The sequence below is a fragment of the Sapajus apella genome, unplaced genomic scaffold (assembly GCF_009761245.1).
Source record: "Sapajus apella isolate SASKATOON/1434 unplaced genomic scaffold, GSC_monkey_1.0 scaffold6, whole genome shotgun sequence".
Classification (NCBI taxonomy): Eukaryota; Metazoa; Chordata; class Mammalia; order Primates; family Cebidae; genus Sapajus; species Sapajus apella.
In genome coordinates, this window is record NW_022436946.1 from 43,130,222 (window position 1) to 43,143,515 (window position 13,294).

Consider the following 13,294-nt stretch of genomic DNA (forward strand, 5'->3'; position numbering starts at 1 on the left):
TGTTGACCAGGATGGTCTCGATCTCTTGACCTCGTGATCCACCCGCCTCGGCCTCCCAAAGTGCTGGGATTACAGGCTTGAGCCACCGCGCCCGGCCTCTAATTATTAGTTTTTTAATGTATGCTTCCATAGTTTTTTAATGCATCTACACACACACACACGCACATATGTATACACACACTATTCCCCCACTGTTTTATAAAAAAAAAAAAAAACATGCTATATACATTGCTTTCTATCTTACACTTTTTCCCCTAAGTGTATTTGGCCTTTTAGATGAGCACTGATAGAGCACAGAGGGACTCCTACCATGCAGACACTATGGAAAGGCTGAGAGATCGAGTTAGGTACTAGATTTACCCATGTGGATAGAATAGGTTCCAGAGTAGAGTGGAGTGAAATGATGGCAAGATCTGACTGCTGATGAAAACAGAGATTGGGGGCAAGGTAGGTCCAGGGGCTCAGCAATCTCTAATCATACCAGATGGCACAAGTCATTTAAAATGACATCCCAGGCCAGGCACGGTGTCTCACACCTATAATCCCAGCACTTTGGGAGGCCAAGGCAGGTGAATCGTGAGGTCAAGAGATGGAGATCATTCTGGCCAACATGGTGAAAACCTGTCTCTACTAAAAATACAAACACTTAGCTGGGCATGGTGGCACATGCCTGTAGTCTTGGGAGGCTGAGGCAGGAGAATTGCTTGAACCCAGGAAATGGAGTTGCAGTGAGCCGAGATCACCACTGCACTCTGGCCTGGTGACAGAGCAAGACTCTTGTCTTTAAAAAAGAAAAAAAAAAAAAAAAAAAAAAAAAATGACATCCCAATAGAAGACAGAAAATAGTGATATAGTGTGGGGGTGTTTAGACGAATGACACTAATAAGTCCTTTAAGTAAGTCACTATGGAGAAGTCTAACCTTGGTTAGTGGTATGATTTAAATATCTATCCCCTCCAAAACTCAGGTTGAAATTTAAACCCCAATGTGGCAATACTGAGAGGTGGGGTCTTTAAGAGGTGATTGGGTCATGAGGACTCTGCCCTTATGAATGGACAAATTAATTCAGGGATTAATGAACTAATGGATTAATTGGTTAATAAATTATCATGGGAGGGGAATGGGTGGTATTAAAAGAAAAGGCAGAGAGACCTGAGCTAGCACATTAGCATGTTCAGTCACCTCTCCAAGTAATACCCTGCACTGCCCTGTGAGTCTGTAGAGTCCCCACCAGCAAGAAGGCTCTCACCAGATGCGGCCCCTCAAACTTGGATATAGCCTCCTGAATTGTAAGAAATGAATTCCTTTTTCTTATAAATTACCCTGTTTTAGATAGTCTTTTATAAGCAACAGAAAATAGACTAAAACACTTAGCAAATATCCCAGTCTCAGGGTTGTGGGTTGGACGTCAAGATTTGGAAAGGTCTTACTTCTTGTAGGATGAGTTTAGAACTGTGCTTGGTGAGATTAGCAACCTCGGTGACTGAAGACACAATGTGGGAGGCCCGCGACAATGCTGATATATTGTGTCCTAGGCCCACGCAACAGTGGAGGAGTCACAACACATGGCCCATGGGATGGGGCAGGTTTGGGGTGAGGTCAATGAGTCTGAAGCCCCTTAAATACTTTATATTTTGGTTTAGTCTAAGAAATGAGGTGAAATTGGGGATCGGGCATTGAGAGAAACACCAGTGAACCTTTGTGGAACACGTATGAAGACAAAGAGAAAATAATGGGAGTGGGAAGGAAAATGGAACAGAGGGATGGATCACCTGTCAAAGTGGCCATCTACCTGGGAAACATGAAAAATGAAAGGATTAGAAAATGTTTTTTCCTCTCTGCTACCTCAACAAATGTTTGAACTGAATTGCTACACTTAATTGACTAAATTAGAATAATCAGGCTAGAAATTGGCAAACACACAATCTCAACAATTATAAGATTAACTGGGCAATGAAAAAGGCTGTTAAGACCGGGCGTGGTGGCTCACGCCTGTAATCCCAGCACTTTAGGAGGCTGAGGCAGGCGGATTCTTTGAGGTCAGGAGTTCAAGACCAGCCTGGCCAAGATGATGAAAACCCATCTCTATTAAAAATACAAAAAAAATTAGGTAGGCATGGTGGCACATGCCTGTAATCTCAGCTACTAGCGGGGCTGAGGCAGGAGAATTGCTTGAACCTGGGAGGCAGAGGTTACAGTGAGCCGAGATCGTGCCACTGCACTCCAGCCTAGGCGACAGAGTGAGACTCCATCTCAAAAAACAAAAACAAAAACAAGCTGTCAAAAACTATTGTGGTTAGCACAGTCTCTGAGATTGTTGAGAATAAAGCAGATTCCTTTCTGTTTTGGATGATTTGGGAGCATCCCAATCTCAAGAGTGAGACTAAAGATTCACAGATGTCTCCTGAATGATGGGGCAGACAAGCATCACCAAGACTAGGATTCAGACAAGTGACTTGTAAAGGAGCAGCACTGATTTGGCAATAGTCTATAGTTACTTTTGTTTTGCAGGGGGAAAGAGAGGCTTATTTTTCTTACTAAAAAATACACACACAAACTTCTACACATGCACATACACGGACTAGTAGAAAATGGGAAACAGCAGGCCACCAAGAAGGAAAATATCCAAACAGTTAAAGCAAAAAAAGCTTTTTTTGCTTGAATTAATAATTACCATTTATTCCATTTTACTTGTTTGAATGTGACTCCAGAATAATTGAAAATATGACAATTTTATTTATAATCAGTATAGTCATATACAATTTCTAGATGAAAATAAGTGATTAGAATTGAAGGGGGATTAAAATATTTTTATGCCAGAAATCCTTGAAATTCTCATTAAGGCAAGTGCCCTCTTTGAAGACGTTAATAATTAATAATACATTACTCAATATTCTTATCCCATTTTTTTTTTAAGAGAAACATTTTAATTCATAAAGGGTTTTCTTCATGTCCTGGAAATACCTCCACTTAGTGGAATCAAGACATTTCATTTCCCAAATGAGTTAAGCAGTAAATATAACATGATAAATACAAGTAGACTTTTAAAATTAATACAACAAAACACATAATAATCTACAATGTTAATTCTTTTTTTTTTTTTTTTGAGATGGAGTCTTGCACTGTCGCCCAGGCTGGAGTGCAATGGCACAACCTCGGCTCACTGCAACCTCCACCTTCCAGGTTGAAGAGATTCTCCTGCCTCAGCCTCCCTGTTAATTCATTCTTAAATGCAAAGAAAGAGTTATCCAATTCATGTTTGTCACATAATACATAATATGTTTTTATTTAACGATACTATGTCCCTATGCTTTTCTCTCATGTGAAAAAAATGGTGTTAGAAATATAAATATTTTAAATAAACACAACTTCTATGCTAAAACCAACTAAATATTTAATGCAATTATTTAAAGGAAAACTTGTTTTATATAAATAAATGTACAATCCCTGATGATTTTTTCTCAGTTAAGATTTAAATTCTAGCAATATTCTAATTTGTAGTTATATTTTTCCCCTAGTTGTTGTATATATACGTTTGAGAGGAAATACTGTATATGTAATTATAAACCTACATTTCAATTTATACAAGCAGGTATAGTAAATGTCTTTTTTAAGGCTAGTCAAGTGAGGCAGTGGGAGTGAAGAAGGAACAAAGAAATCTGTAATTGGTTGTGATCAATTAGTTATAAATAGCACTGCCCTGCTTTCTAATTTAATTGAAAGATTCAATATAGTATTGTCAACTTAAAAAAATATTGTTACAATGTGTTAAAAATAAAAATAATAAATACAATAACATAAAACATATAGAACAGATGTAAAAATGAGTAAATTCTGGTTGTTTTGGAAAATGTAAATTGCTTAGCTTTAATACAAATTAAAAATGTGAGCATTCATTTGAATAAATAGATATAATTTATTCTGCCTAGTAAAGAAGGCCATTGGTGGTCCTGGATATAATTCCCTCAGCGAATCTGCTGAATCTTACAGGAAATGCCCAGGCTCACTGGGGAGAGTGGATTAAGAGTAGCGTAATTTGGAATGTACGGGAGGTGCCCCTGGCACCCTAGAACTCACTGTCAGTATAAACTATTCAGAATCTAAGAGGAGTTAACATTTGTTTCCCAATAATACTGGCGAGGGTGGTGGTGGGAGGGGGGGCGGGTCCTGCAATTCTAAAAGTCCAATAAACCTCTCAGCCATGAACTCAGGAGACAGAGTTTAAAACACATCAGTGGGGAAGAGAAAGGCTGTTATACTGCCTCTTGCCTCCTCCCAGCCCTGGTATGATATGCAGAGTGAAAAAGATGAAGAGAGCCAGGGCCCAAGACAGCATGGGAGAGGGGAGAGGGATGATGGAGAGGGAGAGAGAGGGAGACAACAGGCAGACAGGAAGTGGATCCCAACCTAATTTTCTGCTGTAGAGACTTTGAGCATCTCTGAGGGGGAGGGTGTGGTGCAGCAAGGAGAATGTAGAGACAGTGCCTGGCTGACCAGTGATACCTAGAGACAGTGTCGCTTGAACCACACTCTGCCTCTGCTTGTTCTCTCCAGTTTCCGCCCTTCTTCTCCCTGCTCTGGCTCCATCCCTACACTGGGATCCCAGTGAATCTGTGGCTTCCAGCTTCTGCCTTTCCCAGGAGTACCAACTGGCCTCCTCCCTTCCCTGACCTCTTTGGCTTGGCCTTGGGACTGCTTCTGTGGGCAGCCCAGTGCCCAGAGCTTTTTGCAAGGGAGGAGGCCACAGCAGACCCTTCCTTGCCACCTACCTCAAGGAACTTATTTTTTGCCCCAATTCGGAACACTGCCAGGAATTGCTTCCTAAAAGGCATACTTATATTATGAAAGGCATACTTTTTAAAAATATACTTATAAAAGGCATACTTTTATATTATAAAAGGACAAATATAGAAAACAACTTGAAACTCTGGCTAGGTCCGATAACTGGGTTTATCAGGTATGGTTTTTTTTTTTTTCCAGTTATAAATTATTTCTTATAAAGAGAAAAGAATAAAATGTGAAACAAATTTGAAAGTAAGTATAAAGTACAGTAAGCCAGTTTACTTAATTTTTTAAACTTAAATTTGATTTTTAAATTCAATATCTTATAAAATGTTTTCTATTTCTGGTATGAGATTATGCTATACTGAGTTAGAAGGCATTCTGTATTGAATTTCACAACCTACTTTTGTCATGTTCTAATGAAATATAAAACATAAGCCAATAATCTCATCATGTTCTCCTTACTGCTTTCCATCACCTAGTAAACTTTAAAAATTTTTAATTGTGGTATAATTCACATAACAAAATCTACCATCTTAACCATTTTGAACTACACAGATTATACAGATCAATATATTAAATATACTTAACAATCGTTTAAATACGTTCACATCATTGTGCAGCCAATCTCCAGAACTCTTTCAATCTTGCACTAAGTAATTTTTTTTAACCCTTAATATGTGGCATTACTAAAGCAAATATCTTTTGGGATGGAGGAGAGAATTACTTTCATGACGAATATATTTCACTATTAACCCTCACTGGTCTTATAATAAGTTATAACAAGAAACATACAACCTTCAGGCCTGGCAGCTAAACTAACTCTCACTTACTCTGTGACTAAAGATATCATTCTACTTTCCCATCCTGAAGACAAGTAAGTGCATGAGTAATGTCTTTCCACAAATGAAGGAATGCAGTTAACACGCCTACGTTTTTCTCTCTCCCACCCTGGAGAAAACTTTTCTTTTAAGGCAATATGATTAAGTTGGAACTTTCTGTACAAGCATCTAGATATTAAGAAGTAACTACTGATAAAATAACTCAAAATGCATTACAGTAGGAAAAAGCATAAATGCTTTTCATAGGAAAGAACAATTCATTCCAAATACTGATGTCATATTACTCTGTATGCCTTCCAGTTAAAGCACAGTTTGTATAAAAGGAAAAAGCATGGGCAAAAGGCACCTATGAAAAGGAGAAAGACACCTGAAGGCAGCAAAAAGCAAAGAGTCAGTTCATTCATCAAGCTCATTCTTTTTTTTTTTTTTTTTTTTTTTTTTTTTGAGACAGTCTCACTTTGTCGCTCAGGTTGGAGTACAGTGGTGTGATCTCAGTTCACCACAACCTCCGCCTCCCGGGTTTAAGCGATTCTCCTCCCTTAGCCTCCTGAGTAGAAGGGATTACAGGTGCCTACCACCACACCCAGCTAATTTTTTGTATATATATTTTTTTCAGTAGAGTCAGGGTTTCATCATGGTGGTCCGGCTGGTCTCAAACTCCTGACCTCAAGCGATCTGCCCACCTCGGCCTCCCAAAGTGCTGGGATTACTGGTGTTAGCCAACATGCCTGGTCAAGCTCATTCTTTATCATGGTGCTTTGACATATAATGTTATCTAATGATATATATATAATAGTTATATAAAATACATTATATAAACTACTTTATATTGTTAAATATAATTATATAGAAAATTATAGAATACATATTATATAACATATTACATATGATATTTATGATATATAATATAGACCATTACTTTGAAGTATGTTTCTTAGACAGGTTATCTTATAGTGCTCTAAGTTTTTAAAGGGTTAATTCCTGGGAGTCAAACATTAGAAATGAAGCATTACCTTTTTAAATATTCCAGACTCTAGAAGTAAAGAACCAAGTGCCTCACTGGTGGTGTGAAAGAACTGGGATTCCCCACAGTGCAGTGTAAATTCCTGGGACTCTCCAACCACATGTCTTCCATCTACTACCTCCAAAGCTCTGTGAAGAATGGAAACAGTCATGTCAATAGGCTATGAACAATGCCAAAATCTCAACAAACCCAAAGGCATATTTCTCCATGTAGTAACATACTTCCAGTCAGCCCAAATAATGAAGCATTCTTCAAAACCTATACAGCATTGTAGATAATTTGGTGCTCTCATAGCACATGTATACATAAACCTGGATGACTTCACCCTGTCCCTTACTGAATTATTTTAAATCCTAGGCAGAAAACAAATTAGAGATACGTAGACAGATAACGAGATGGATAGGCAGATTTTGGCATGAAAGCAATCCAATTTCATTTTGCAATTTTTTGGTTGTTCTATGTCATGGCTCTGAAGAAATAACAAAAAGAAATTTCTAAGTTTCCTGAACACTGGAAATAAAGTGGAAACTGAATCCCAGTTAGAGAAATGATCTAGGTTATGCCAGGAAAAGGGAACTGTTCTTAGGATTGTAATATTTAGGAGATTCAAAAGGGATGGAAACTAATAAAGGCAGAAAGAATGTTTTACAGACTCAGATGGTTGCCTGTGCCAAAGCCATTTCCTTTATCCAACCCTCCAATGTCCTCTTGCACCCCCTCCCATTCACACTGCCTTTGTTAATAACTCTAAATTTGTTCAGTGATTCATTCTTCATATACCTCAGGGGAAGCTGCTTCCAGCCCTGGAAGTCAGTCAGGATAGCTCTAACCTGGTGTCCAGTTCCCCTCACCAGTAACTAATTTAGGCAAATGCCCATACATCTCTCTCTTGCCGATATTACCACATTGATTTACATCTCCCTGACCCTCTAAAGTGTTCACGCTTTGCCCTACTTATCTGGCGCAATTCTGACCAATGAGATGTGAGAGGTGTCTGCTGAAGGAATCAGGAATAGGTCTTTTACAGAAGAAAAAGTTTCCCTTTCCTGCAGGCCAGGGTCAGGTCTGTATGTGATGAATATGATAAAACATCTTGGGACCACGTGCAGCATTAGCCTAAGGAGATTTGGTTGAGGAAAAAGCGGAGAGGAAATATGAGAGCTACCTGAGTCTTTAAGTACATTGTTGAACCGCAGAATGACCCAATCCCAGACCTGCCCTATCTCTGGAGTTCTTGTTGTGTTAGATAATAAATATCCTGTTCTTTAAGGCATTTTGACTTGGGTGTTCTGTGTTGTCTGCAGTTGAGCATCATATCTGATCCAAGGTTTGGTAGACTTGGTAAGCACAGGAATAAAGATGCCAGAGCAGAATGAGAGCTTCGAATGAAGAATGCCAGCGAAGTAGAAAGAGAACTAAAAATGCCAGACCTCAGCATTTCACAGAAGAAACAGAAGCGTTTGTGGGATTTCTACAATGCTCGAGAATAAAAAGATGAACAGAGCAAAGTGTTAACACTTTAGAGGGGCAGGAAGATATAATCAATATGGTAATATCAGCAAGGGAGATATAGATTGGTATAATTTGTGGAACTCTGTTGTGTACTTTTTTTTTTTTTTTTTTTTTGAGACAGAGTCTTGCTCTGCCCGGGCTGGAGTTACAGTGGCATGCTCTCAGCTCACTGTAACCTCCAACTCCCAGGTTCAAGTGATTCTCCTGCCTCAGCCTCCTGAGTATCTGGGATTACAGGTGCATGCCACCATACCCAGCTAATTTTTTTGTATTTTTAGTAGAGACGGGTTTTCACCATGTTAGCCAGGCTAATCTTGAACTACTTACCTAAAGTGAGCCACCTGTCTCAGCCTCCCAAGGTGCTGGGATTACAGGCATGAGCCACCACGCCTGGCTCCTGTACACACACACACACACACACACACACACACACACACAAAACCATTATTGTTTGCATTATATAAAATGTGAGGGTATATCAGCAGCAATTTTTTTTTGTTTTTCCTTCAGTTTCATACTATAGAAGTAATACTTGTTTATAGTAAAAACAATTGAATCAGAATGGAAGGAAATTGCAATAAAAAAGAATTTCTCTAGCTGTACCACAATCTCATTCTACACAAGTAACCACTCTAACTGGTTTCCTTCTTGCAATATATTATGTCCACATATAAACACATATAAACATACATTTCTACCTGCGAGGCAAATATCTTCTTAGGAATTTAAATACAGCATTTTTGAAGGGAAAGAGAAACACGGATAGCTCAGGAGAATTTAAGTAACAACTGAAAAATACCTTAAAGTTGAAATACTGTCGTTTTCTTACCATGAATCTGTCTTGCATCAAGATCTACTTTTACTAATTGTCACAGTGTTCACCTTGTCCTTCTGCTCACAAATATGCCAAACGAGCAGCAAACAATAGAAGACCCCTAAAACTTGAAAGCTTATACCAATACTGCGGACCTACACATTGTCTGCCATCCAAAAACTCACCAGGCCCGACCCTGCTTAGCTTCCGAGATCAGACCAGATGAGGTGCGTTCAGGGTGGTATGGCCATAGATTGGACTTACACATTGTCAAAGTCAACCAGAAATGATAGGCAGTCTGCTCCCCTTAATAATTTTCCTTTTTAGAAAAACACGTATGTGCCCCTTGACTGACTCCAAGTGACAGCAGAGATAAAAGCCATCTATGTGTGCTTCCTAAGCTTTACATTGTCAGAGGCAGACACCCCCAAAAAGACCTGTCTCTTCTTCCCACGTATGTATTACATAATTAAAAGCTGCCAGGAGTAGCCTTTTCTAAATTTTTTGCTCGTGATACAATCCCTGCTTAAAACATAGGATCTTTTTGTCTGCAAATAACAGTCCAACTCACAGAAGACTGATTAAAAACAACATGTATTATCACATATAAAACAAAAGGGGTAGCTTGAGTTGGTTTAACCAGTTTATTCCTTTGCGACCAAATTCAGTCACCGCTACAGTTCTAGCTGTTACATAGAGGTCTGACAATTCCTTCCTGTATAACTTGCTTAGAAGTGGGGGAAATCTTTTCTAGAAGCCACCCAGCAGGCTTCTTTTCATACCTGCACTAAACTGATCACCGGACCTAACCCTTTGAGGCTGAGATCTGAAGGACACTACTGTGCATAAATTAGGCACCTGAGAAAACTGAGGTTCAGTCAGGAAAAAAGGACTAGGAAGAGGGTGCAAAGGGATGCTGATGTGCATTCTGCCCTTTTCCTAGCTTTGTCTTGAAATATGTTCCCTACACTTTGGGAGAGGTAGAGATGATACATATTTAAGATTGAATTTGAGCTATCCGAGGAGGAACTTTCATAATTTGGGCCTCACAGCGTGTTGAACCCTGTGAACCTGCCTGCCCTCCTGATTTGGGGGTAAACTAAGTCAACACGTGTACTATCCAAGTCAGTTCTCTATGCTGGGGTTCATGATCTCCCGGATGTGAAGGTGCACATGGCCCTGGGGGAAGTCTTAGTTTTTCAGTGGCTAGAGGAGGTGAGGATTATCACAGATAGTTCCAGGGCAGGCCCTTGCTTCACCATAATTCTAAAACAGGAACTGCTCAGTGTGTATGGCAAAGCTAATCACCTTTGCTTCCCTCTGAGAGGAAAATGATGAGGTGTTGGCTAAATGCCCTTTCCTCGGGACCCAGATCCAAACAGTGCTGCTGTGCACCTGGCCATGGATGCTAATGCCATGATTTCACAGTTTGCTCCGGGACTTGGATGGGGGTGAGGCAAGGTCACAGGATGTGTGGGCTGAGAGGGCTTCGCAAACACAGCTCTGCTTCAGGGCAGCTTCTGCCCCAGCCCCAGAAACTCAGGCCCTCTCCGGAGCATGTTCTGCTTCCTCTCTAGAGTCCATCACAGACCTTCTACTCCTCGCAAGCTTACTGGACAAGTTCCTCTCCTGAACACAACCTTCACAATGTATTATACAGAAATAATCGACTTGAAACCATGCGGGGAGGTTTCTAAGACCTGAGGGAACTTTGTAACACTAACTAGCATTCATTTTTTCAGCATTTTCCAGATCTTCCATGATATGTTATATGTCAAAGCACACAAAGGTGAACCACTCCCTGCCCTCAAGGATGTTAAGGTCTAGTAAACATAGGGGCTTATCGACTGGCCAGCAATATTCTCAATTCTGAATAATGGTTACCTCTGGAACTACACATAGATAAATCTCCCTGGCCTCAAAGCCAACCTTAATCAATGTTTGTAACAGGAAAGAACAATTGGAAAGTTGTTAATTTTTCTTTTCCAAAGGGTAAGTTTTTTACTATTATTCATTTTTGTAGGTACCTAGTAGGTATATATTGTATGAGGTACATGAGGTACAAGTATGCAAAGTGTAATAATTACATCTTTGAGAATGGGGCATTCATCCCCTCAAGCATTTAATCCTTTGTGTTACAAAGAATCCAATTGTATTCTTTTAGCTATTTTTAAATGTACAACTAAATTATTATCACTATAGTCACCCTGTTGTGCCATCAAATATTGGGTCTTATTCATTCTTTCTATTATTTTTGTACCCAAAGGGTAAATTTCAGTTTTACTCCTGATGAGTAGGCTGTAGGTAGTTATAAGAGAGGCTAAGCTTGGCTCCCTGATGAGAAATTTATATGCAAATTTATATGCACAGTTTCCTTTGTGAATAGTTACAAATGGTCATTTATTAAGGACAAGAACCTCTTGGGTAAACAGAATAAAACAATCCCCCAAATGCTATCATATTGGTCTTGCAGTCTTAGCAGAGGATAATTTATTTGTTAATTATAATCCTCTGTACTTCCCTTTTTTAAGCACAGATATTACACTGCCAGAGTGAAAGTTTCAGTGTTAAGCGTGGTACTTGATTTTACGCAGACTTACAAGTAAGTGGAACATTTGCCAGTTCATTCAATTACGTTTCCTTTTTGTTTGGCTTACTTTAAAAAACCAGACTGCCCCTCTCCCTGGAGATTAAGTTGGTAGCAAAATTAATAATGGCAAGGCTGTTTTCCCTTTCCCAAGTTAAAAGAGCCACATGGCTTTCTCAGACAAATCCCAGAGTTGTGAGACCTAGAGCTTATGTAAGATGGGTGGGCAGGGGTGGGGGGGGGGGTGGGGGGGGGGGGTAATTCTCTTTAATAGAAGGAAAACAGAATCTCTTACTTTCTCAAGATTGACGGTACTAAGGCCTCTCCAAAGGCCTTGAAAGTGGCCCCAATAAATCTACTTCGAGTTTTCCTAATGTTGGTCTACCTCACCAAGTTGTTCCTTAAGCATTTAAATATGTGTAGCCTAATATAAGGCAAGTTAAATAAGTTTCTTTAATAATTCTTGTTTTACAGATAATGTACATGCAAAATAAAATGTAGCATAAAAGTTCAGGTTTAACTATAGGTTATAAGTCATAAATTGATGCTGTACTGCCATCTATTGTCTATCCAAAGAATTATTACTATGTTCAACTGAGCCTCAGAGTTGTGATTTCAAAGTCACCAAAAGGTGCCTCCACCTGCATTGGGATTATTTCCTCAAGAGAGCTTAAGACACCAGATAATAGAACCACTCTTCTGAATTAAGGCATTGGTTGTAAAGCTGCATAAGTTTCCTGGCCACAAAAGAAGGAGAAAACTTAATTCACTAACAAACAGCACTAACAGTGTACATAGTGTTTCTTTACCACAACTGCTAAATGGTAGACAGCAACCATTTACTGAGCAACCTCTTTCCTGCTAACATTAGACCCTGTATTAGATTACAGACACACACCATCAGATAACGCGAGACCTGAAAAGGCCCCTCATGATTACCTGGTTTAGTCACTTCGGTGCAAATTTGAAAAGACATTGTTCCTGAGAAACCACGTGACTGACAGTGTTCACCCTGCTGGTTACCCATGTACATGGTACTGGAAGCCCGGTCTCACAGAAGCATCTGATGACAGTGTGAGAATAGAGCCATGCAAATCTCTCCTATCTCCAGAAACAAAACAAGACCCCAAAATCTATTTCCTTTGGAAAACCAAAGATTTTGGATTTACAAAATGAGTTTTTCCTTCAGGAGCGTGTTGTCTTCAAATTTACATTTTTCTCAGCTGAATAAAGGATCAAATATAGCAATGTATACACACAGATTAAGAGTCATACCAGCCTGGACATTAGCTATGTGATCTTGAGCTAGTTACTTCTTTAAGCCTCAGTTTCTTCATCTGAAAAATGGGAGTGATAGTTAAGAGAATTTAATTAGGCGAAACTTCCAAAAATGTTTAGCCTAGTACTGCCATATAGTAGGTTCTCAATAAGTATCACCTATTGCAATTACACAATGAATGTCAGTTGACATTTCCTGAACAACAATTTATAAGGTGTCATATAGATGGTACTTTGCAGTAGCATATTTATCAGGCTCAAATATGAAAGGAGAATGTCTGAGTTGGAAGATCCCTTAGAGATAATCTAAGGGATTATCTCTAATGACCCAACCATACCACTTTTCAGATAAGTTCATTGAGGCCCGAGATATTCATTGTTCAAAGTCACATGGCTAATGACTGACAGAGATATGAGTAGACAACCTACCCAACTCCTCACTCAGAGAATTTTAAA

General features: G+C 39.3%; 1 protein-coding gene across 2 annotated transcripts in view; it reads right to left on the reverse strand.

Moving 5' to 3' along the window:
- Positions 1-13,294, reverse strand: part of CRYBG1 (crystallin beta-gamma domain containing 1) — a 213,950-nt gene that overhangs the window by 117,993 nt on the left and 82,663 nt on the right. For both annotated transcript variants that reach the window (XM_032275131.1, XM_032275132.1), the window contains exon 2: positions 6,637-6,775. In XM_032275131.1, coding sequence (XP_032131022.1) covers positions 6,637-6,775 — 139 coding nt within the window. The remainder of the gene's footprint in view (positions 1-6,636; positions 6,776-13,294) is intronic.